Raw genomic sequence first — 26,744 nt, forward strand, 5'->3', positions numbered from 1 at the left:
TACAATTAATGTTATAACATCTTTACCCTATACACTGGATGTTGCTTCCACTGACATGCTAAGAATGCCAGGAAAAACCCCTTATATTGAACCCAGTTAATTAAATGGATTCACACAGATGGTTTGCCTGGTACTTTACAGAAGCAGCTAATTAAAGCAATGTTAGTCAGCACCATTAAAATGCCAGATAAAGCTTTGGGAACAGTCCTGATTAGGAAGCAAGGTTTACAAATAGAGCTTTGAGCAATGCAGTATATTTGCAGTTAATTAATCTGCTTCTAACCTGTCTTTTCTAAAGCACAGAATAATGCATGCTGATATCAGCATTAATGACAAAATTTTTCAAAGCTCAAATGTGGCACTTACTAAAACAATCCACAGTGACTCTAATTTCACATTCTACAGGAGAATATGATACATGGGGGAGTCTGAACTCCTCTAATTAGCCATGATTTAAAAAGCATTAGAAAAGAAACCAAGTCTGAGTTGAAGAAAATCAGTCACACACCAGCAAAGTTAGGCAGAGAGAAACTGCACCAGACAGAAATTATATTTGGATACAAAAAATAAACAAATCTTCCTTGCAGCTCCAGGCAAATGCTGTGTTTGGAGAGGATCAGTTCTCTTCAATATGCCATCTCCAATATATGACTGTATATATTTTTTTGCCATAACAAGTAATGTGGTCTTGATCTGAAGACTTTATAAGACCTGACTCTGTGCAATAATGAAATATGTCCAGTCACTTAATGGGATAAATGACCATATGGACAGGTCTGTGCATAGGACTTAAATCATGGTCTTATATCCTGTAATTGAAACTGACTTTTCTTACAATTATTTAATCAAATAAGACTTCATTTCCCTGAAAGGAGGTTGTAGTGAGGTGGGTGTCAGTAACAAGTGACAGGATGAGAGGAAATGGCCTCAAGTTGCATCAGGGCAGGTTTACCTGAGCTATGTTTAGAATGTTTTGACAGACAGGGTTGTGAAGCATTGGAACAGACTGCCCAGGGAAGTGGTGGCATCCTCATCCCTGGAAGTGTTCAAAAAACATGTGGATATGGCACTTGAGAACATGGTTTAGTGGTGAACATGGTGGTGGTATTGAGTTGAAAATTGGACTTGACTGTCTTAATGGTCCTTTCCAACCTTGGTGATCCTGTGATTCTCTGGTTTAAAATAGCCGTAGAATTTCATCCTAAATTCCAGACAGGCAGCTGTACATGTGTTTTGGGCTGCATGTAATGATGTAGTTGTCACAGGCCCACCTCTGTGATCGATTAAAAGAAACATAGATGAACACAATTACCTAATGCAATTCTCTCTGCCATCATTTTCCAAGCAATAAAAGTTGCACTGTCCTCCTTCCTTATTTAGAAGCCACATTTTAAGGGCATCTGGTGATTTCCTACAGAACTGAGTGATGTGGCATATACCAAGGTAAATCTGCAGTAAAATTTACTCTCTCCATCCAACACTCTGAAGAGTCGCAGTGAGTCATTCAGGTATTGGTCTTAGCAAAATGTCAGAGCACAAGCCACACCCTGCTTTTGGACAGGCCTCCCACATGGGCACAGCAATGTCCTGCAGAGGCTGTGTGAACAGGGCCTTGTCTCCAGTCAAGGATCATCTGTGTTATCCTTTCATTTCTCCTTCTATTTGAATTTCTTTCCAGTCTTCTGCTCTTCCAGTTGCTCAGGGGGCGAGGAGATAACTAAAGGTTTGTCAGTCTTTCCTCCTGCTTTCCATGAGATGACTCTCAGAAAACCCAAGAAAGAGATTTAAGTTTTGGGAGGCATCACAGTCCTGAAAAGTGCCTCTTTATCCATGTTTTCCAATATTTGTGCATAAATAGTAGCTGAATTTGTCAATTGAATCTTCTGCTGATGACTTTCGAAGGCTGTCTTAATTAGAGCATACATCTTGCCATTCCAGACTGTGCATTAGTAGCAAACCATACAGCAAGTGCCAAAAGCAATGCATTTCTGTGCCAAACACAGATGTTGTCAGGGCTCTGTACTCTTTATAAGATTTTGGAAAGGTGTCATTCGACACTCTTGATTGCTTTGATATAATGATGAATCCAACTTCAGCTGGGGAAGTGCAAATACCAAGTGTGTCAGGCAATGAAATGTCAGGCAAGGAACCCTGGCTAGCTGACTTCTGCCAGTCTCCTACAGAATGGACTTTGCTGACCCCATGGACTTTGCACTCTCAAACACTGTAGTACATGTATGTTCCACAGACAGATCTGACATTTGGCATTTAAAGTATTACTATTTGATGGGCCAATGTAATTAGTGTATGCTTTTATGGAAAACTAAATGACTGTTTAATGGCAGTGTGTACCAGCAGAAAACTGCTTTTTCACTTGAGCTCGCAGCTGAAAAATGTACATTCTGTGGTGTCATGGTTTCACAGAAAAATATCTCCAGGTTTATCTGATAGGTAATGAAAGGGACTGTAGAAAAACCTGAATATTCAGGTTTCTTTTACGTGAAAGCCCAAACCCACTGACTGAAATTTCAGCTGCATTCCTAGAAATTTGCTGTGATTTGGGCTCCAGAGAACAAACACTCCGTTGTTACTTCCACAGAGCCCTTGTTTGAAATATCTTTTCCCATACTGAGATGCTAAATTCATGTGAATATAAATATGTAGTGCCAGGTTCACTGCCCAAGCAGTGTCAAGTAACTCACATTTCATGGGTAAAGTGTACTCCCTTTGCACAGTTTATCAACTGCTAATAGCTAAACACTCTGGGGGATGTTTTAGCATAAGGTATGGATAGCTTTATGTCTTAGAAAAGCATTTAGCCCATGTGGTGCAGAACTCCTTATGATACTGAGTTGAAGCAGGAGGGTTTTTTTAATTGACACTGCCATATTGTGCACTTTGTCATATGGACTGAATTCTGCAAACAAAGTTCCCTCATCTGCACATCTGACATTAAAATGAGAGTGCATGTCAGAGAAAAAAATCAACTTATGGTTAGCTTTTAGCATCTGCCTTTGACAAGTTTTACCTGTTTTGAAAACAGCAGCAGCAATGAATTGTGAAAGCCACTAGGAACAAACATTCAGCACACAGCTCTCCCTTGGCAGTCCCATCATCATCACCACTGCTGCTCCTCTATCTAAAGGTTTGTGCCTGTGGATAGTAGGGAATCATCCATGCACTGTGGCACAACTTGGTAACCTGCAATTAAATTCTCAGTGGGCTATAATACTAGAAATAATTAAAATATATATATATATATATCAGTACCCAATACAAAGAAAGGGGAAACTCTGCTAGAACAGTGCTATTGATAGTGGGATTCTGTGTGCATGCAGTACCTAATGCCTTTTACATGAAAGCATGAAAGAGCCATGTGCATGTAGCAAGTAGGCACATCACCACACCCCTCTGTCCTAATACCAAATGCTGCAGAACAAGGGAAAACACTGCAGCCTGAGACAGGGCCATTAGTGCTGGCATTGCAGTTGGTAATCAGCATCCTGGGATTGACTGGGACAGTCACCTGAAAGTGTCATTTACCAGAGTTCAGCAAGTAGCATATCACTTGTACTTTGCAGCATTTGTCCTTCCATAATAAAGAGAAATGAAGGAGAAGGGAAGTTTTGCCTCCTCTGTATTTATGACATCGTGAATTTTCAAGAACATTTGCATGAAATGTTCCTTTCCCCTTGCTTCCAGAAGACTCCCTTTTCTCAGTAAGCAGCAAAATCACCGGGAAATCCTGTGAATACAATGGCACCACCTACCACCATGGAGAAATGTTTGTGGCTGAGGGGCTTTTCCAAAACAGGCAAGCAAACCAGTGTGCCCAGTGCAGCTGCTCAGTAAGTAACACGATTTGACAGATCCCTGCTCTGTCTATGCTCCAGTTCTCCCTTCTAGCAGATATGACACTGAAATATAAGCAATGCATAGCAAAGGCTGGGAATTGAGAATTAATGATGAAACTCATGAGAGAGTGCTCAGAGCTGGTGAGAGTGTGCAGTACCTGGTAAATAAATGCCAGATGACATCTTAAACACAATGCACAGTGCATACCCTGCCTCTCCTGTGACTGAGCTTACAGTGCACAGGCAGCAGGTAAAATATTGCTGCTTAGCATATATAGAATATTTCCCTTTGACTTAACTGGAAAATATAGCACTAAACCAATGACTGATTTAATTTAGACTGAGCTGATAAGTAAAGAGCCCCAAGGCTGGGAGGGGACAGCATTGAGCTGGCACTGGACCACAGAGCCATTCCTGGGATGTCACAATTCAAATCCAGTATATTTGAGCAGTCACCCATTGACTCTTCAGAGCGTGTCTGAACCAAAACATCTCTCTCAATCCAGCCAGCTCTTCAGTATCAACTACTGGCAGCTCTCTACTTCCTCTCATAAAATCATCATCATATTCTTCATTGAACTAATAATTTCATAGGCCAAGTACTGAACAGACTGTTCTAATCTAATATTCTGCTTTTTGCATAGAGTGGCATTTATGTAAACACAGATTTAAGCATGTCCATTAAAAAAAAGAACGTACAGTACCAGACAATCAACAACTTCTTCTAAATTCCCTTTTTTGTTTTACTGGCAGGAAGGAAATGTGTACTGTGGATTGAAGACTTGTCCCAAATTAACTTGCTCTTTCCCAGTTTCTGTTCCGGAGTCCTGCTGTCCAGTTTGCAGAGGTACGTTCAAGCCCAGTCACAGAAGGAAAGGCTCTGAATTTACTCCTTCCCCTTTCAGAGCCTTGTCTGTCACTAGCACTGTCACTCAGGACACTGTCTGCAAGTTTCCCATGTAATTACAATCCAATGCATGTTGGGAAATTACTGTGTGAGTGCCAGCAAGGTAACATTGCTACCTTTGTTTTCCTAAATTGAAACAAGCTGAGAATGCTCTGATGATAAAGTTGCATCCCCCTAATGAGGTAAATCAAGGCTTCGAATGATGTACTGAAGTAGCTGCCATTACTGTGGGTAGAGAAGCTTTGTAATAAAAGATGAGCTTCTGTCTGACAAGTTAGCAGACCTACTCAAGTTGTGCAAGACACTAGAATTTCAATTCAGAGGCAAGGGCAATTACTCCAAATTAAATTAGGTGTCAGACAATATTCAGGTGACTTCAGTATTTTACTAGCAATTGCATTTTAGATCTTGTACCCACAGGACACTTGATTGTAGAGGCCTTCCTAGCCTCTCTGAATGTCTAAACCTAACTGTCTGTTTAAAAGCCCTAGATGTCTGAGAATTTCTAAATGTATTTTACCTCACTATTAGTATTATGGCACTTGAACCACCACTTCCAGGGTATCTAAGCATCTATGGCCTGTTCTCAAAGATGCAGATAAGCTCTTAAAGGTACCTGTGCTTTTCAGAAGTGCCACTCAAAATATCAGTGGTGCCAGGATGCTTTGAAAATCTCCCCTGCTTGCACCTTTGTGCTGCTTCATTCTTTTGATATTCTGCTTGTTTGAACTCAGTACTATTGTATGGTAAAAATAAGGAGCATTATCTAGTTGGTTGTATAATTTTCCCTATGGTGCAAGAGCTGTGAAACACAAACCAGCGTAGTCCCTCAGTCCCTGACCTGAGGAGTTGTGTGAGTGAACAAACTGAACCAAAAGCTCTGAGCAGTGGAGGGCTGAGGCAGCAGGAAGGTACCTGAGAGTGCATCAGTGCTAATAAAGCAGCAGGATGCAGGGAGAGCCCTGTGCAATTGAAGGAACAAGGTCCTGCACAGAAGCTGTGTAGTCCTGTCAGTGCAGCAGGGTGACAAAGCTGCTTGCTCTGGGGACCATGCAGTGGTAATTAACTTATGTGTGGCACTATGGAGGACCTGAGCTGATCTCTCAGGAGGGCAGTGCTCTGTGCTGCATGAACACATCACCTCAGACAGAACAAGGATGAGGATGTCTCTGTAGTTCTTTGCACAGAGATTATTCCTGATTTTTTGCTGCTTTACCATGTTACTCCACAGTATCTTTACAAATCTTGAAACTTTTTGCCAGGCAAACTGCTTGTGAAGCCACCTGATCTCAAACAAGCAAAGTGATAGTTCTGTTCCCAGGAAGAAATACAGTGACATACTGTTTTAAATGTAATACACTGACAGTTAATTAAAGTAAATCCTTGTTAATTGTCTGATGTCGGTTACCAGGTAGTTATTTGAGCTGTATCTGAAACGAGCCTCTTCCAGTTACAAAAATCAATCTGACTTTCAAAGTACAAAGTATCAAACATAGCTATGCAGTAAACCAGCCTTACACTGGAGAAGTCGGTGACTTCAGACACAATCACTAATGAGAAACCAGTTCATTAGCATTTCCATAGGAGAGGTGAGATTACATCAGATTATGCATTAGAGGCGACCCACTGTCTGCAGTGATCCAGGGTTTTTTTTAATGTATGCTCCTATTTGAAAATGGTGAAATGATCATTTATCTCATAATCTACCTTGTCTTTTTCAATACGCCAGAAGCTCTTTTATCTTGCCGCTGTGTTTTCTATGAAATGCAAACCTAAACAAAATATTTGCAAAGATCTAGCACAGCTCATGGGGAGGAGAATGTGAGTCAGTTTGTGCTCCCTGCATGGCCAAGTATATTACTATCAAAATTTGCTGATTTTCATATTCATTCTTCTGCTACTGACTAGACCCTAATACAGCTGTAAAGCTAGGTGAGACTTTTCCCCTCTGTATCTCCCAAAGTGTTGCACAGTTACTCCTCTAATGGATAGTGTTCTGCTTCATGTACAGGGGATGGAGAATTATCATGGGAACATTCTGATGGAGACATATTTCGGCAGCCAGCCAACAGGGAAGCTGTAAGTGGGACCTACAGTTTAAAGACATACTTTCGTGCTCTGCTGTGCATGGCAGTACATTGGGAAAAAAGAGAAAAGGATGATAATGGGTCTGAATACCTACTGCCTCATTCCGGGTTCTGTGAATCTAGCCCAAAACACGTTTCTTTCGCTCAACCTGCATTCATGAATAATGCTGAATTGGAGCAAGAGCTCCTGAAGTCTCTGGATTTGTGTTTTTCTGTATATGCTCTGTAAGAATAAAATTTGACAGTACTAGTTTGCTATGCAAGAATTGCTCTTAAATAATAATTGCAAATACTTGCTTCCCAGTTCACATACACACATATATATTCAGTACAGGGCTTCACTGTCTTTGGTGGTAAAAGTATTATTATTTCATTAACAACTTACTGCTCAAGAGATTATTTTTGTAACAGCATTTGAAGAGAATCTGAAGGGCTTTTAAGCATTGGGTGCATTACTTAAATACATGAACAAGCAGATCTTTGGGTGAGCGGGAAGAATCATGTCTATAAAATAAGGGCTGTAATATGAAACCTTCAGGTTCATGGGCAGTTTGGAAAATGATTCTCTGAAAAGAAGCAGTGTTTTTGCTCTAGAAAACATGCTATGCACTACTACACCTACTTTTAGTCCAGCAGTACTGGTTCCCTACTCGTACCCCTTGTTCACTGGAATGAGACGTTGACTCTCCTGCTCTCTTTCTGTCTCCAGAGACACTCCTACCATCGCTCCCATTACGACCTGTCAGCCAGCTCTGCCAGGCAGGCAGTCAACATGCCACGATTTCCCAGTGCCAGGAGTAACCGTGGAGTCCTACCAGACCCCCAGCAGGCCTCCGGAACAATCGTACAAATCGTCATCAACAACAAGCACAGGCACGGACGAGGTAAAGACAAGCACTTCTTCCACTGTTGCTCTGGGTCAGAAATCAGGCACCTAGAGCTCAAAAGACCTCTCAAAATATACAGGAGAATCTTGAAAATTCCCACTGGTATTGAGAAATCTGATGCAAATCGGGGAGGCAAAAGAAATAATCTCTTGAGGATATGAAATTCCTTCTTGACTGAGATCAGGTCTGCCTACATGTACAACATTGCATTTCACTCTGCAAAAGCACTGTTTCTCTCTGAGTTACTTTGTGGGATTGGGCCCCATAATTCTGAGAGCTCATGTGGTGGCTGCCAGGGAAGTCAGTGCTTTGTGCCACAGAGGACACCACAATGCCTTTAGATTCACTAACTTGTTCACACAGTGACTTGTCCTGGAGGAGATTGTTTGTGGCTATTTTCTTTACACTCTCTCCTATTTTGTAACTTTTATAGCTGCAAACAGCTTATATTTCAACTGCCCTGCAAATCTTAGATCATAAAGCTTTGCAACAGTATCAGGATGTTTTCTGCCTCTAAGAGTTAGCAAATTATTCTCATGAAAGACAGTCTCTTGTCCTCCCCCACCTTAAATAAGTTTTCTGAGACAGTGGGATACAAGGGATGGTCTCCCTCCCCTGTGACTAACACAAGAGGCAGAGTAGGCAGTTAGCCTGTACTGGATGCCTGAGCTGTAGAGAGGCAAATTTAACCAATGTAATGATTCTCACTGTAAAGAAACTTCTAGTGCCTTCTGCTAATAGAATATAGGACATGCTACATTTTGGGGACAGCAGAATTTTAAGCCCAGGTGGCAAACCATATTTAAGTCATATTCCTCATGCACTACAGGAAGGACAAAAACAAGGGGAAAATACCAGTTCACCAGTTAGTGGGACAGCAGGTTTTATACAGTAAAAGGGTGGAATGCTCAGTTCCCACAGGGGGTGTACCTCTGTGAACAGAGGTCTGCAGTAACAGGCCTAGGAAGCTATAAAAGAAATAACTGTAAAAACACATGCTCAGAAGAGCATCTATCCATAAATACCAGTCAGCATACTTAGAAACTACCACAAAGAGTTAAAATCCCTTGTGTTAGGGCCAACTAATCTTTTAAGGTATTAACTAACAGAAGGAATGTTGGCTATAGGATCTTTATTATCCACCTGAACAAGCATGAAAAAGCATTCAGATCATGCCAGTGTTTTATGGTGAATCTAGGAGCAGGAATCTCCACACAGTGCAATATCTTTGACATGTAATTTGCACATGAAGACATCATCAAAGCAGTTTCTAACTGACTTGTTTCAGCAAATAAAGGACATAAAGACGAGCAGCATATTTCTGGATGCAGTATAACTTCAGACACTCACTGCCTGGAGAGTGTCTGAGAGATCCCCATGATGGAAACAGGAATGCTGACCATGTGTTTTCTTTTGTTCCTGTGCAATTAACAAGTGTTTTAGTAATTAATGCACATGTCCCTTGAGACACATTTCAACAAGTTAAAGAACAAACTCACAACTCTTCTGATGTGCAAATACTATGTGGTTGTGTGGATACAGATTTCTCATTCTGAGCATGAAGAGCACTAAAAACAGGATAGCTAGAAGTTATTTGCCAGTATTTGGCTTCTACTAGAGTCTTCATCTGCTGCCTCAGAGTATTTATTTAATTGTTCTGTGTCAAAAAACCCTCTGTCTTTTGACAGAGAGTATGTATCCATACAATGTCATGTATTATCCCTTCTGTCAGGGAGAACTCGGGAAGTATTTATGTCCGTAAAAGATCTGGAGAACTCTGGCTGGGGGAAAAGAAGTCCATGGAAGCATACAAATTAGCAATATTATGCTATTTAAGCATGTAAGAAGCCTGCTGAGCAGCTGAGTACTTACCAGGTTTTTATTTATCATTTCTTTCTCCCATGTTCTTAGTATACATATAAAACTTTACTTTTATTTGAGAAACAAAACTGTTTCCTATGTCTAAAAAAACCCCATGTCTTAAAAAAAAGAGTTAAAAAGTAGAAAATTACTAACCAAATGATAGCATAAGCTCATGAAAGACATTGCAAAAAACACTCCCCATAAATCTCTAACTCACTAGAATATATAAACCAGTTGGTTACATCTGTTACCAGTTAGATATAAATTTGAGATTACAGATAAAATTTAAATTGCTTTTGAAAGTTACAGGAAAAATAGGAACATATTTTACAAATAAAAACATTAATAAAAATGATGGCATATTAGAAGAATTGGAAATATTTACAACATATCCCAGCTTCACTTTTGTTGCTTTTAGAAATCATGCAGTGCCCTTTCTTTCACCTTGTTAGGATTAGTTTGCATTTTTCTTTGTGTTTATAAAATATTTAAAAAGAAAGAAGTAGGATTTATAGGACAAATGGAAACATGGTGTAAAGTGATTTAATTCCCATCAACTGCTGGGTGACCCAAAGTGGCTTCTACCAGGCATGGATTTTTCCACTCTCTTTGTGTCAGCTGTATTTCTCTGACTCCCAGGGGCTCTGATGAATAAATATTCTGAAGTTCTTAGAAGCTTTTGGAATAAAATTTCAGTCCCTAATGAATCTTTTCAAGTTTTCTTGTGATTCCAAAAGCCAAATGAATTTATATACCTATCAACATATATATTTCCACAAAGGAATTAAACTTCATTTTGCAAGTATTGTGTGCTTTGTTCTGCGTGCTACGTAGCAGAACTCTCATGTACAAGGAATAAAAGGCTCAGGTATCACTGACCCAGCCAGCTGATGGCATTGCTCTCGCTGCAAAGGCCATGTTCAGCAAATGGCTGAAGCTGTGTAGATGACTCAGTAGCAAGTGACATGAACCTCTCATCTCCAAATTTAATTCAAATGCAGCCAAAACCATTGTAGCAGGCTGTGGTCTGTGTGTAAACTGAGAATACAAGGGGAAGGAGTGAGTTTTCTAAGCTGGTTAATGCATAACTGAAATGCATGAACTGGGTGGCAGCTAGTCAGACACTTGACCTTCACTGTTTTCCTCAAAACCTAATGGACATCAGCGTCAGCAGAGTTGGCATCAAGGAAAAACTGCTCAGAAAAGGGTGAGCACGGGCTCAGACTCAATTTAAATAAAGGAACTACAAGTTAAAAAGCAGAGAAACAGGTCTGAGATGCTAACAGATGATGTATGGAGACACTACTTTAAACAATGTGCATTAATCAAATTAATATTTATAGACAGGTAGCAAGTGAACATACCTTTTCCACCTGAACATTTTCTTCTTTTTCTTTTCTTCTGTAGTTTGTGTTTCAAATGGCAAAACATACTCACATGGTGAATCTTGGCATCCCAATCTGCGGGCCTTTGGAGTCGTAGAGTGTGTGTTGTGCACCTGCAACATCACCAAACAAGAATGTAAGAAAATTCACTGTCCAGAACAATATCCCTGCAAATACCCTCAGAAAGTAGAAGGAAAATGCTGTAAAGTCTGTCCAGGTAAAACAAAGTTGATCACAGACCACCTTTTTGCTGTGCATGCTAAAGGGCTTGGCTCAAGCCTCCTGATCACAAGCTCTGATGTGAACAGCAGCAGCTGTGCCATGTTCCAGCCTGTGTGCAGAGGCCTCATGAGACAGGCAGAGCTGCCTGGCCACCTCTCCTCTTGCTGCTGCTCCTCACACAGGGGACATGCTGCTGGCACATGTCCTTAGCAGTCACTGCCTTTCTCTCTGCTGTTAACACAACTTCCTGATGCTCATTTCCAAAGAGAGTATTACAGAAATGTATACAGAAAGTTCATTGCTGCCAAAAAACTCCCATCCTTTCTCCCACCACAGTGCCAAAAAGAACCTTCAAATATTTTCTAGCTTGTAAAATCCACATGGAGATAACATCATTTCTGCTTTTTAAAATGTACCAGAAGGATTCATAACTCTGATTGGTGTCAGTTACATAACTTAATCCTTAAAATAAATACTAACTTATCACAGATTTAGCATTGTGTCTATGCTGCACTAATGATAAAACTTATGTAGACATTACTAAAATAAATGCTTTCAGCTAGTGAAAAATCTCCTAAAAGGATTCTGCTGATGGTTTGCCAAATGAAAAGTCATGTTTCATGTAATACAAAAGGTAAAGGCCTGTCCAGTTCCCTTATGTGCCTTTAAACAGTATCCTTATGTACCCATTTCTGTGTTTGTTTGGTGATGCACTGGGCAAGAATGCTCTGAGGAAATGAGTTGCTCAGCCACATACAGAAACATTTGTAGAATGCACACTTCCCATCTCCTGCTAGTCTTGCTTACTGGGAAAAAACACAACGCAGTGGCAGTAGGCAGGTAGGAGGTGTGTATCTAAGTCTTTTGGATACTTGAGAAGCAGAGATCCACAGATTTCATTGGAAGAGCAGCCAACAAAGCCTGGCTAACAATAGAAACAGGCTTCAATAGAAAAATTGATGGCAAAAAGGAGGTTACTGCCTTGTTTTCTGAGATCCTATGTACCCATTTTTAAGAAAGCTGAACCTTTTCCTGCAGTCTGTCTTGTACATGTGGAGATGTAATTGTTAGATGTTTCCACAAAAAGTGGTCTGAGCCTCTGAGTTGTATCATCTCTCTTATATTCCTGCCCAACTTTCAACTGCAAACAGAATAATTACAATTTCTACTTATGCTCTACAACTTTACCAGGTGGGCAAGAGATAATGTGTGCTGTGCCTGGCTCAGGCTTGCACTGGCCACGTGGCTGCTGCCTAGCAAAATGCAAACCTCATAGAGTCTTTTCCTCAGCAAAACATTAATTTGGGTCTCTTCACTCTAACCAACCACCAATTTTCATTTAGTTCTTTTACTACCCCGAGATTTCCCATAATTTCAAATAAACCCCATAATTTCAAATATGCTTGAAAAGTAGACAACAGGTTCAAAACTTGTGAGGACTCTCCTAGACCACATTGTTGTACACAGCTCACTCCCTTAGGAAACTGGATTACAAGTATAAATACTGTCTTGCCACCATGGACAGGCTACCAGAATCTGGCAGAACACTGTTAAGTGTCTGTTAACAGCTGGAGATGGATTTGTGTGGCCATACAAATGAACATTCTACTTTCAAACTAACCATTGTAGGCTAGTGATGCCAAGTAAATTCTGGAGGACTTGATTGTAGCTGTAGTATGTGCTCTGTCCTTTTTGTTTTTTAAACAGAAGATGTGCCAAGTCAAACCTTTGACAACAAAGATTACTTCTGTGGGAAAGAGACGTTTCCTGTCTATGAATCCATTTTCACAGAGGAAGGAGAAACCATCAGGAAAATTGCAATTGAGATTGAAAAGCCACCTCAAATAGAAATACATGTGTGGACAATTAGAAAAGGTGAGTTGAGAAAGTTCTTTCTTTAAACACTGTATCATCTTCCATTAAAATCCCAGGACAGTTTACAAATCCAGGCATTTTAAGACTGCTGTTCTTTTGGCTCTTTAGGATACCACTCTTACAGCCACTTCCAACATACTCGAGTTTTTCTGTACAGAACTCATTAGCAACACACAAAGCTGAAGTTCTGCTAACTCCTTTGCTCCCTTCTTTGGGAGCAAAAGCACAATAACAAACAGGTTTTCAGTATTACTCTGTGTAATTTATTGCAGATAAATGGATAGTAGGGTTTGAAACAAGTGCCTGGAGGCTCTTACTTAGGATGGACCAAAGAGCTTTCCATTGAAATTGGTCTGCCCTGTCTGCCATAGAGATGATACACCCATGATGGTACATATAGGATATGGGAAAAAATGTGTTAAGGATGCAAACAGTATCTTTTACTAGACTAAGTGGTAAAATCAGAACAAAACAGAGAAGCATTCAGCTTCAGAAGCCCAAGCACTACTGCGAATTGTGAACTTTCAGTGTCATAACAATTACCTCCAACCTCATAAAAATCATAAAATCATCTCTACCTACTTTAAGCAAAAAGCATATGATCCTCATAGGAAACCCTCTCACAGTGCACCCTTTTGCATGAAAATGATACATCTCTAGATGCTTTAAAGGAGAAAGCCAAGGCCAAAGTGGGAGCAGAAAAGAAATCACAGAGCATTGGGTGGTTCACAACTACACTTTGTGTTAAAAAGCCACAAAGCCTAATAATGATTTGACAGTCATGTTGCCTGCTTGCTGAAAATGGTATCTGACTGCAGAATTATGCTGTTTTTCTCCAAGACACTGGACTTTTGGCTTCTCTTGTAATCTCACATTTACTCATAATTAGGAAGGATTCAGCTGTTTTGGAAAAGAATTGGCTAATTCTCACACCCCTCACAAACTCGCTGCTATTCCAGTTTCACAAGATTTACGGGGGAATAGCAAAAAACCAGAGGGATGGAGAAACAGAATTAAAAAAGCAATAGACTGAAAGTTTTACAGAAAGGCAGGACAGCACTCCAGGTTTGTAACAGTGGGCACATTTCCAATAACATGCACTTCTCATTTCTTTATGGAAGGGATTCTGCATCACTTCTATGTTGAAAAAGTGTCCAAGAGAGAATTTGAAGGACTTCCTTACTTCAAGTTGATAACAAGGACAACCCTTAGTAAGTAAAATTCTGACTTATTGAGGTTTCTACTCTCCATGTAATCATAGCCATGAAAAACATTCTCTGTTACTCATCTCAGTCAAATGGATACACTGAATTTTCCTCTAGTATATGATCACAATATTTGATAAGCTGAGATTTAAGTAATTAAAATACAGCAATTTAAAATATAGACACCTATAACAGTCGTTCATGTACATGCTGTCTTAGTCTCTTGTGTTTTGATAAAGTACAATATAGGATCTTTTCTGCCCATGCTAGCGTAAGTCTGAAATATGACTAATGTCAGCACAGCTGCAGAATTTGGATTTATTTATGTAACATGTCAAGTTACCCCAGTGTTTTAGAAAGTAATTTAGAAGGGAAAAAAATCAGATATTTTTAAAGGGGTTCTACATGCACTTATGTTTTATTTGAAAGATTACTTTCCTATGTTCTTAACAACACCTTCATTATTGAAATGTGTTTTATGAAAGGACATGTATTACTTTTATCACTCTTGATTTAGTTTGGTTTTTGTATTTCATCCAGTTTGGGATTATGACAGTAGTTAACAATTGCTAATTCAGCTAATTTGCTAACTGAAATAGAACATAGACATTTTTAATTCCTTGTTCTTTAGTATTACAACTTGAATTTTTTTCTATCACTTTTTTCCTAGTTAAAAAGTCTTTTTCCCAGAAATAATATATTTTAATTGTTACAGACCTATTGAGATACAGATATGTTTTCATATTAAAAATTCCCTGGTTTTTTGCTGTCAGTCTTCCATAAGTTTGTCATTGCTATCTGCGATGTATTCTAATAGCCAGTATTTTCTAGTTACCAGGACAGGAAGCATTTCTATTACCACTATCATAAATGTGCAGAAATATTATTTTCCATCACATTTTGTAATAGGCACAGGTAGGAGGAGTTAATAGCACATGAAACATTTAGCTGTGTTGCTTCCCAGCTTTTAAATACTTTGGTTTACCAGGGTATCCAGTGTCATAAAATGGTTGAATAAATAGAGCCAACTTACAGGACTACTTAATTAAAGAAAATAGTAATATTCTGATCCATATTTTTTAAACAAAGTTATTTTGCATGGAATATGTTACATGGTTGTAAGATTCTTCAAATATTTTCCATGGGAGGATTGGACATTCCCTCTTTGACCACTGTGAATCAGTTGATTTGCAGAGTGCTTGTAAATGTCTTCAAAGTCCCTGTGCCCTTTTCTAAGTCAATATCTGTCTCCTTTGTGTTTTTGTTTTCAGGCCAGTGGAAAATATTTAGCGAGGGAGAAGCTCAGATCAGCCAAATGTGTGAAAGCAGAGTGTGCAGGACTGAGCTCGAGGATTTGGTAAAGGTTTTGTACCTTGAAAAGTCTGAAAAGGGTCACTGTTAAGGGAGACAGCACTGGAGGGAAAAACACAAGAAAACTTCTGAAAACTTGGATCTGCAGCTGGACTGCAGGCTTATTTTGCTTAAGTCAGCAGTTGCCCTAAACCCCAAAACTATAATGCAGTAATTATTCACATCATGCACAGCAAATTTGCTGCTTTATGTGTAGTGGTCTGTGTCAACTGTTCAAATATCTGCTCCAAAAGACTAGAAGGCTCTGTGTTACTGGTGGGGGAAGGAGAAAGAAAGACTGTGCTTTCCTAGAGTTGCATTTCTTTACAAGTTAAAAAGAGAAAACAGAACATTTTTACTATTATTATTTGGCAAGTTATTCAAACTAATGAAAAGAAGGACACCTAATAAATGTGCAGGAGCTATGGAGAGCATGATATCCTGTCCTGAATTTATACCATTTCTGGTGTTGAAATGACTCATGGATTTCTTGTAGTAGTGGAGGAAAAATAGGAGTGATACAATATTCATGTTGGAGACATAAAAGCCAGATTTAAACTAACAGACTCCTTAGCAGCCTGTCTTTGGGATGATGTCTTGTAGTTGAGCAAACAAAGCCCATAAACTGAACAGCAGGTGTTAGTGGCAATCAATATATTTTTATAGCAATTGGAGCAAGTGTTGGCTTTCAAGTGGTTTTCACTGTTCCTTCCACCCACTTCTCTAAAAGCGTTAGCTCCCTATCATAACCCTAATAACTTCATTCTTCTGGGCCCTATTTACACATGCTCTTGGCTGGTAAATCACCTAAAGTGACGTGGCAGAAGGTGGTGAAGTACTTGCAGTATTTTCAAAACACCTAAAGCATTAAAACTCACGATTAATAATGCCTTAAAAGTTGTGACAGAAATTAATTTATTTGTTCTGATTTGTTACAAACATAATCTTCATTTTTCTGAGGGTGACCTCTCAAGTCTCATGTTTCAAGAACAGCTCTCTCCCATGACAAACAACAAACAGGGCTTGCAGAGCACAACAAGCAGCTGCTCGTTGTGACAACTGTTATCTTCAGGAAAAAAACCTCAAATCTGAGATTCTGTTAAATTTAGTATAGCACGTGTACAGTGTGTTTAAGAGAGGTGACTTTCGTCTGCAGAGTAATTGTAACAATTTGAAAACTGTTTTCACCCAAATCCTGCACTGCCCTGTGGCTGCAATATTGGATTAAATCCCAAGATGCAAGTGGCTCTGCCTGCTTTTGTTCCCATTTTCTACTCCACAAGCAGACAGGAATAGTGCTGTTAAAACACAAGCTAGGAAACAAAGCTTTATGGAAATGGCCTGAGCCAGGGGCTGGGGCTTCACAGGGAGTGAAATCAACAGTGACAGCAAGGATTTTGAGGTTTGTCATTCTGCCAGTGACAGCACTCAAGGGTGTCCACATTCCTAAAGGGATGAGGTTGTGGGAGAGGCTGGTGCTGAATGCCAAAAGCCTGTTCAGGCAGAGCTTCACCATCGTGACGGGACCCTTGGCTTGGGCAGCAGACCCTGGCAATCTCCATCAGCAGCACAGGCTTCTCCATGGCACCCAGGGCCTGGCCGTGCTGCCTGAGCCCCAGGAGGGAGGGATGCAGGACTTCTCAACAAAGAGGAGCAAGTGAGGACAACAGACATGAAGGTGAAGGAAAGGCTGAAGGGAATGAGGAGAAAACACACAGGGTGATGTCAGGACCACCCTGCTGTCCCCAGGCCTGGACAGAGAGCAGATGAGGTTTGGGCATACGGGCCATTTGAAAGTGCAGCCAGTTGAGATGCAGAAATACCTGGCTAAGAGAAATCCTCTATCACTGTTCATGAAAAGGAGAATGAAGTGAACTGTCCTGCCACCTTTCCAGGAGACTGCAGCTTCCATAAGTCCTGTCCTGGTGTTGGAAAGGGGTGTAGCATATCTAAACAAAGGCCCTAAACCTCACTGCACCAGAGCTGCAGTGTAACTGTAGAAGAAGCAGTTTGGCATGAGAAGCACTGATTGCACATGGCAACTACTGGGTTGAAATGTACTGCAGGACTGTAAAATTTTATTATAAATCTTTAGGAAGAGGTTCTGAGGAATTGTAGTGTTCTGGTGAGAAGACCAGCAGTTGATTTCTCAATTAACAGGGATCGTCTGTTTGTAGCAGTAGATGGTGGCAGAAGACTAAGTGAAAAGTGTACAGTGTTTGTAATTTTTTTTTTTATGAGGAAGACAACCTGCTTTTTTGGGTTTGTGACAGGACTGGTGGAATCCAGATTGTGTATTTATTTTATAATAAACACTTAAGAAAAGCAAAAAACAATCATAACCATCATTTAGTAAAATACAGTGTTGCGTTTTTCTGGTTTCTGGTCACTAAAGACAAAAAAATACACAGTGTCATGTTTTGCATTCTCTTCATGAGATGTATGTCTGTTACAGTACTTATTTATGTACTTGTTGTATCACTTTGACCTGGTTTGATAAATTAATAAACTCTGAAGTTGATAATAAAATCAGATGGTTTGCATAGGGTGCTGTTTGTTCAAGATGTTTGGTTTCAGCTCCCTGTTTGCAGGTGGCTGCTGCCACCTCAGAGAAAGTCTGAAGCCGTGTGCCCAGCTGGGTGCAGTGCATGGCTGCCTGCTGTGAAATCAATACTGAGATATGGAAGAGTCAGACTAGAAAATACCCAATTTAATTTTGCTTTCACCTACCCAGCAAGATTAAAGCATAGACATCCATATATGGAAAACAACCTAAGAAGAAATCAAGCATTGCCAACTGAGAGACCAGTACAGGACTTACTGCTTTCTGAGCAAAACATGTTCTGAAGCTCAAAATAATTGGGGGAATGTTGATGGAATCAATATGTGCTAATGCCTAAAAATGAGATGGTTTTCAGAAACATAAGGGAAAAAAATGTAACTCATACATGGCTAGCAGTGTTAACTAAAATGGAGAGCACCAACCTTGGCAAAGATGAGTGTTCAAAGTAAACCACTTTGAATCAGTAGGTACATCAAATCTGAAATCCAGAGTATCTCTGCAAATTTCTAATGAAACTCGTTGTTATTTCATCACACCCTGTATATTCATTTTGGCCATCTTCTCATTTTAGAAGAAGTCTGTTAGGAGAATCCTTTCCATGAGAACACACTGGACACATGGGCCTGCTCTGCTGTCCTGACTCCATCAGGGGCATTCACCTTCCTACTAGCTGAAGACTGAAAGTCATCAACTGTCAGGGTTGCACAGCTGCATCCCCATTGAATGTATTCTCTTGATTTTACGACATCCAAATGCTTTTTAGCAGCACACTACATTTTATTGCTCACTTCACTCCTATCCCCTTCTTATGTAACAGGATCATCTCTGGCTCCACATGACTCCACAGGTCAGGAGGGGCTGGGTATGGAGGCAGGAGCCCTATTCACTGCTGTGTTCTTCTGAATACTTTGAAATATACCCACACAAGTACAAGAGAAACAATGTGTCAGCCTAACAAACACTCTCCTCTTCCTACACTGTTCATTTAAAAAAGGTCAAAGCATTTCACAATTCAGATGATGACTCCTTCCAAAATAATTGATAGCACATGAAGTATTTGCGTAATGTTGGTGTGCTCTAGTGCCTATTGTGTTATCCATCGAAGATAAAAGCCAAGATTTTAGTGATTTATTGAGGGAGGGGTGAAAATTGACAAAGTTAATCCTTATTTCCATTTATTACTTTTGTTAGAGGTTTAAAAAATGTCTTCATCTTTTGATCTGAGGTTTTGGACTGTTTTACTTTTTGGGTAAAGTATGTCTGCAGCTACACGAGTATATGAGTATGAACCCACAACCCTCCCTTCTCACATAACACCAGCCCAACCGTGAGCAAGAATGCAAAGCATCCAAAGCAAAAACAAGTAATTGATCTTAACCCTGCAAAACAGTTTTTAATGTAGGCACGCTGGATGATGGTTCATTCAGTAAATGCAGTGAGCCTGATTGCTCTACCACTTAAAGTAAAAACTCCCAGTCTGTCCTCAAGTGACCTCAGCTCACGAGACAGAGACAGTACATCACACTATGTATAACATGTGGCTAACTACTACAAACAGCACCCATAGCTAGTTATCCCTCCACCAAGATCTAATCTATCTCCTATAGATTTACATTCCTCTTTCTCTCTGCTTTGTTCCAGGATCACACCTCCCCAAAATCAGGTGTGTTAAAGCCACAATAAATTAAAACTGTATTCTATTTCCACTGATGAAAACAGCAGAAATCCCAGTCTCTTTAAAAAGGGGTCATACAGATACATACTGTACTGGCATTAAACCCACTGTAGTATACTCTAGAAATTCACCTGTACCAAAGGTACATTGTATACTTTTGACAGATTCCCAGTCACTTCATGTTCCCTAGACAGAACTGTTGCTCTAGTCTGGCTCTCCCCAGCTCAGTTCTCTCCTCTGCCAACAGCTAGGAAGGGACAATGAATTTGAGTTCTAATTACAGAGGTATAAATAGAAGTCTAGTGATGCTTAAGGTTTATGTACTGGGGTATTTCTGTTCCACATCTCTAAAAGGGAAGAGCCAGACTTCCCATTTAACACATCAAGCTTGACATTAACATGGCATTTATTTTCATTTCCTGTACTGAAGTGTTGGACAGTGTGGCCAGCTTTTATGCTGCTAAATGCAGTTTGTGGTAGCTGCAGCTCAATAGAGACTGAAATAGTTTCTACACAAACTTTTCTTAGTGTACTTAGGGTGGAATGGGGAGTGTTATAGAAATATCAAACAAGAAAAGTGAGCTCTTGGGCCAGCTTTTTCCTTAGTGAAATAACAAGACATTATTTAGAAGTATTTATAGTTATGGCTGCATAGCTATCCATAACCTAATAGACAACAGTCACCAACTAATCAATCTCCACAAAGGTCTTTCTAGAAAAAGGAAGATTAGACTTTAAGTGTGGTTATTTAGTTAACCAAAAAAATATTCTTAGAGACACATACACTACTCCAAGTGATGATATGTTCCAGAAAGCTGAGTTTTCATATCTGAGATCATGTTTTCAATTCTGTACTATTAGAAAATATTTCCTTGCTTTCAGTGCCATATTATAAATCCACATAAGCTAAGTCTTACAAAATCTTTGGGTTTAGATCTAGCTCGGCAGTGGCGTCCTTTCAAAAATGGTCCAATGACAACATTAAAAAGCATTAGAGGATGTTTACAATCAGAACTGATTATCCACTAAGTTTAACTTCATTTATACTAATGCAAACCAGGTGTAAAATTATGCAACCATATCCTACCAGTAGCCCTTCTCACTCACTTCACACTATGTAAATTATGATAAGAAAGTAAAAAGAAAAAAAAAAAAAAAGAAAAAAAAAAAAAAAAACCCAAACAATAAAAAAAGTGATTTTGAGCTTCAGCAAATGTGCCAGAATTCTGGAAATAAAACCCTGGCTGCTGTTTTGCTTGAAATACTAAGTTTATAAATTATGGATTGTTTCCACAAACAAAACAAAAAAAATAAAAGCAGGTTTTTCTTATTAGTTTGGCCTACAGTCTCTTTTATTTTGCAATCATAAGCAACTGAAAGATTCTATTGATAATAATGGTCAAAGCCCACAGAGACTTAAGAACTTACACCAGCTTTTCCCACCCTGATTTTTCTTCTTACTTCAAAGTCAAATGTCTTTTAGAGACCTTTATAAACTGATGAATCCCTGCTGAAGAGACTAGGCTCTTCCCATGACATCAGCCTGTAACAAGCTCCCAATGTCTTTATAGTCTGCATGTGTTGGGAATTATTTACCCCATCTAAATGATGTCCATGATGAGATCACTCTTATTAAGACAAAACTATCATAACCACCGTGCTCATGATGATTGCAGCACACATTAGTGCACTGAGTGTCTAGGAAAATATACTTTTCAAGCAAGAAGTTAAGCAAACCCTAGAGAAACTGAGGAGCAGAGAAACTCCTGACAGCTGCAAAACTGCATTTGAATACTGAACATTGCACAGTGCAGCTCTTTTTCCTGGCCTCTCCACCAAGTAGTGCATTTCTTAAGAAACTTTTTTTTGGCTAAAATATTGAAAGGAGCTTCTGCAAGAGCAGTACCTCTAGAATAAAGCTCCAGCAAAATCTATCTGCTGGAAGACTTTCAAAGCCAAGAATTCACTAACAGGCAAATGGGGTTTCCAATTCTTAGATTACACTGCTCAAATATAGCAGAAATGCACTGCCTGCCACTGTTCCCTGAAAATACATTTCTCCATAAATCTACATAATAGTCTCTGAAGGTTTTTGTGAAATTCAAGTAGAAAAAGATACAACAAGTAGTGTTTCAAAGGAACTTGTTAGATCAAATTCTGTGCAAATCTGTCTATTAGCACATTAGAGGGACATCTGACCCAACAAAGGAAGGAGCACTTCAATCTGGACAGAAGGCACAAAAAAATTAGGGAAAAGATGATATTGTCTGTTATAAGTGTAAAGGAGAAAGACTTTCCTCATCTTCTTGTTCTTATTTTAAGTTGCAGTTTTCAGAGACATTGCAAATCATTAATTGCTACTCCTGCTGAACAACTTGTGAAATCTTAATAGATTTCCAAACAGAGGTTCCCAGGGGACTGCTTAGCCCAGAGGATTAGTAAGGAGAGTAGAGCAATTGTCACTCTGAGTTTTACTCCAGGGCAGTGGGCTGAACCCAGCAGACTAACTTTTATTTCCATGTCAGAAATCACATCCAAAGACCTTGCTTGTAAAACAAGATTGCTCTGGTCTAGTACCTGAAAGGAAATCCACGTGAACCCCCGGATCGCTTCTCCATCAGCCTCAAAGCCACTGCTACTGTTCTATAATATGTTGCCTAACATATTTTAATTTAAAAAAAAAACCAAAAAAAAAACCCAAAAAAAACCTACAGACTGCTCCCTGGCATCAAAATAACCTGATTTCTACTGATTTCTATCAGGTGTCACCTCTCTATCAGCTTCCCTCCAGTCCCAGAGCTAGGGACACCTATTCCACACTACGAAAAAATTCTGGTAAAAAAAGATTTTGTGACCCAAAAAAGCAAAAGAGCCAAAATGTGTTGCCTAACATATTTTAATTTTAAAAAAAATAAAAAAAAATAAAAAAAACCCTACAGACTGCTCCCTGGCATCAAAATAACCTGATTTCTACTGATTTCTATCAGGTGTCACCTCTCTATCAGCTTCCCTCCAGTCCCAGAGCTAGGGACACCTATTCCACACTACGAAAAAATTCTGGTAAAAAAAGATTTTGTGACCCAAAAAAGCAAAAGAGCCAAAATCTGCTTCTTAAGAACTTTTGGTGACCTTGCTTGGAGAAACTCTGTAAAATTCCATCTCTGCTGCCTGGGAACTCACAAAGGATGCTGGCCCATTTCTAAAAAAGCTTGTGAAAAGTCAGTCTGCCCCTGCCAACAGCATAACTGTTATTGTCAGTAATTGCCATCTGAGAGAGAATCCCAAAAGAAAGTTGGCAGTTAATCTTAGGAGAACTCAGAATGATGTAATGTTTGACAATAAGCTTTTGACTTAAAACAGGTAGTCCAATGAATTGAAAGTGCATTCAAATAAAATATTTTATAGATCAAAGGGTTTTTCTTTCTGACAAACTTTCAGGTGCCTCATAAACTCTTCGATTTGAAGACTTGACTGCTGCATAAGAGATAGCAAACTTGGGGAGGAAATGAGAAAATTTTACATAATCCCTTCAAAATGAACTTTTAAGTAAGTTGAAACAGATTTTGTGCTCTTTTTTCACCTTTAATTCTGCCCTATAAGCATACTTTGAATATATTTAGATCTTTTTTCTCCACTACAAAATCTCAGTAACTCCTCACTGGAAACAGGTCATCTTCCACTATCCCAATACAACTTATTTTTCCAAAATAATAAATTAAATAGGGTAAATTCAAGCTTAAGGTAGTGATGGAACTCTTTGTGAAGTGAATAGGTGCTGTCTGTGCCAATACTGTCTGTTTAATCAAAGCCTAACATTTTAATTATGTATATAGCTAAGGATTTGCTTGCATTGGCTTAATTATTCTGCATGATAATATGAACAAAGGGCCTCTGTTAAAGTAATCAACAAGAATTTTAGCTGGCTGAGTTTCCTCAAATGTTCCAAGAGCAATGAAAGATCTGATCATTAAGCATTTACTACCCCTGAGAGCTATTTTAAACCTGTTCCCTTCATATCACAGCTGGCCTCAAATTCTTTTTATCTGAAAGCCCTAGTGAGACAGAACAAAAGAATGTTTCTCATTTGTAGTGAGCTGTCTGTGTCATCTGTGTGATGTTCACTAGCAGGAGATGTCTATCTTAATGAGCTTTTGGCCAGGAGCAGCGCTGCCACTTTCTAACTTTTGTCCAGTTCACAGGGCTCCTGATGCAGGGCATGCTGGATGTGTTAGAATTGTAAATGAGCCCCAGAAGTGCACATTGCCCAAGGATCCCACAGTAACAATTAAGCAATAGTCTCTGCTCTCGGGGGGCCTCTCCTGCTAGATAATTGACCCCCCAGATAATTGACCCCGACGGGAGCTATGCAGAGAACCCACGCTGAAGGTGAGGATGCAAAACTGAAGGTTCATTATCTTTCAATGAAAGGGAAGTTAGCACCAACGGGAACTGGGTTTTAGAGGACCAAAGGGTTGAAACTTTCACTTTTTGAAGGATTTCCCATTAATTTCTCCTTTTCCCAAGAGAAGCTGACTGCTTTGAAATACACCCTATTTTAGTGGGTCCCAGGAATCAGATAAATCAGATAAATCAAGTAAACATTCCGAGCCTACCCGCACATATGGAAAAAGAGAGTCCAAGAATCCTAGAAAGTTGTACAGAACAAGACACAATAATAGGAATGGCATGTCTTAGTTTAAAAGCTAAACATCCTGCCACTATAAAAGCTTTCCATGTAAAATCTGGAAGTACAGGAAGAAAACCAACAGTCAACATATTACAACAGGAGAGGATCTCTGTGGTACCCCGCAAGAGCAGGAGTCCAAGGACTTTCTGATCCTGCTTTCTTCTGTAAGTCTCCACCATCAAATCACATTGCCCATCACACAGAACCTGCTCTCCCAGCAGTGACACACTACAGGAGCACGTGTCCATGCCACATCTGAAAGATTCAGCTAACCTGCCCCACCGAGAGCAGGAACAGGGAGGATCACATTGCCCATCACACAGAACTGCTCTTCCAGCGGTGACACACTACAGGAGCACCTGTCCATGCCACATCTGAAAGATTCAGCTAACCTGCCCCACCGAGAGCAGGAACAGGGAGAAGAGAACTACAAAAGTAATCCAGTACCATGGTGGACATTCATGTAATTTCTATGTTGAATTTTTATTCAAACATTCATTTACTCAATGAAACAGGAACCTTCTTATCAAAATATACCAAAATATTTGTGATAAATCCAACAAGAATTACTTCAAGAAATTCTAAAAACCTGTCAACTTATTTTGTGAGAGGCAGATGCACTGGGGAATAGTGGGACCACTGCATTGAAGGCAGCCCTGTGGAGCACGTGTTTCATGCATGGGACTTAGCAGAGGCTGTAGCACTATAGAATCCCCATGTGTCCCAGGGTGACTTTATGATGCTGGTATCCCCAGCTGTCTGTTCCGTTTCTGCTGGATATTAAGTTCTGAACCTTTCAGACTGGTCTGAGAGTGAAGGGGGGCAGAAGAAGCACACAGTTTGTCTGCAGGAACTGTACTTGCTTCCACACATTCCTGCTCCTGGACTGTGTTGTCTGCAGCACAGACAGACAGCAGGACAGAGATCTCCTTAGCTTTTTGCTCCTCTCTTTTAGCTAGCTGAGGCAGAGATGTTCCCCAGACTGTGGCTTTTCTTGTTCTTGGAAGTGATCAGCCCTGCTCTGGACTGAAAACACAGGCAAACACCAGGAGCTCACACCTGTGGGCCACAGGGCCCGGGAGGTGGCATTTGTCAGCACAGGAGGGACTGATAAGAGACTGAGTGAGCTGAGCTACACCCCACAAAAGGGACTTTCTGAATTTGCCATCTCTTCAGAAGAGTGAGAGGTTTTGTTGTTTAATATTACTTATGTTTTATGCTTGTGAATACTTTGCTTGTTAAATGAAGAGGTTTTTTCCCACTTTTCTCCAAGGAAATCTTTTCCTGAACCAGCTGGGGGCGGGGGGCTGCTTGAATCTGCTTTCTAGAGAGACACCTTTGGAAGTTTCCCAAATTTGCCCTAAACCAGGACACCATGTCACCACTACAGCTAATTCAATCTCACATTCACTGTGGATCAACTTGCTATTTCTCCTATTCAGTACAGATTACTGCTGAATTTGTGTTCTTGTTTGGCACTCGGCCTGTTGTGCTGCCCAGCAGCCTCAGCCCCATACCATTCACCCTCATTCCCTGCCCTATCACTCCTGATAACAGGCCTTATTATTTTCCCTGGGTTTATCATTTCTCCTTGATTTTCAGTTCCCCTGCCCCTCAGACTGCAATGTGCATTCCTTTTTAAGCATCTTATTTATGCAGTTGTCCATTTCAGTGCAAAGGCAGTGGTGATAGATGGTCTTTTTGAATAAACTTGTGCCAAAAAGAATGAGCATAGCTGAAGGGAGAAAGTGTGCTGTCACATTGTACAGTGGGGAGACACCAGTCCCATAAGCCTGTCCTGCTGTTCAGGAAAGTGGCTCGAGGTGACAGTTATATTGTTAACAAGTTACGTCATTAAATGAGGTGATAATAAACATGCATTTTTCAATTCCCACTCAAAAAAGTCAAAGCCTTTCCAGAGCTGACTATTCCCAGGATCCTACTTGCTTCATCTATATTCTAGTCCAGTCCCTGAAGGTTTTCCCTTACCTAATCTGCATTTTTCCTCATTATTTTCTCCTTCCACAAATTCAATTAGTTTTGGCCACCAACTCAGAAATGCCAAAGGCTATAGGAGAACAGTGTGGGGTTTTTTGTCTCATCTGATTGGCAAGGGCTGCTATTAAAAAGTATAAAAAATAAAAGAAGAAATAAAATTAAGCAAAACAATGACTGAAACTCCTA

The 26,744-nt window shown here is 39.9% G+C and overlaps 1 protein-coding gene across 2 annotated transcripts in view; it reads left to right on the plus strand.

Moving 5' to 3' along the window:
• Nucleotides 1-18,167, plus strand: part of CHRDL1 (chordin like 1) — a 38,343-nt gene extending 20,176 nt beyond the window's left edge. Inside the window, exons 5-12 of one of the 2 annotated variants that reach the window (XM_039717345.1) lie at nucleotides 3,703-3,848; nucleotides 4,608-4,701; nucleotides 6,773-6,840; nucleotides 7,558-7,732; nucleotides 11,006-11,200; nucleotides 12,913-13,080; nucleotides 14,202-14,291; nucleotides 15,557-18,167. In XM_039717345.1, coding sequence (XP_039573279.1) covers nucleotides 3,703-3,848; nucleotides 4,608-4,701; nucleotides 6,773-6,840; nucleotides 7,558-7,732; nucleotides 11,006-11,200; nucleotides 12,913-13,080; nucleotides 14,202-14,291; nucleotides 15,557-15,687 — 1,067 coding nt within the window. In that variant the 3' untranslated portion in view covers nucleotides 15,688-18,167. The remainder of the gene's footprint in view (nucleotides 1-3,702; nucleotides 3,849-4,607; nucleotides 4,702-6,772; nucleotides 6,841-7,557; nucleotides 7,733-11,005; nucleotides 11,201-12,912; nucleotides 13,081-14,201; nucleotides 14,292-15,556) is intronic. The other variant, XM_039717346.1, reaches the window with a different exon arrangement.
• The last annotated feature ends 8,577 nt before the right edge of the window (nucleotides 18,168-26,744 follow it).

The sequence above is a fragment of the Passer montanus genome, unplaced genomic scaffold (genome assembly GCF_014805655.1).
Source record: "Passer montanus isolate IOZ18808 unplaced genomic scaffold, ASM1480565v1 scaffold38, whole genome shotgun sequence".
Classification (NCBI taxonomy): domain Eukaryota; kingdom Metazoa; phylum Chordata; class Aves; order Passeriformes; family Passeridae; genus Passer; species Passer montanus.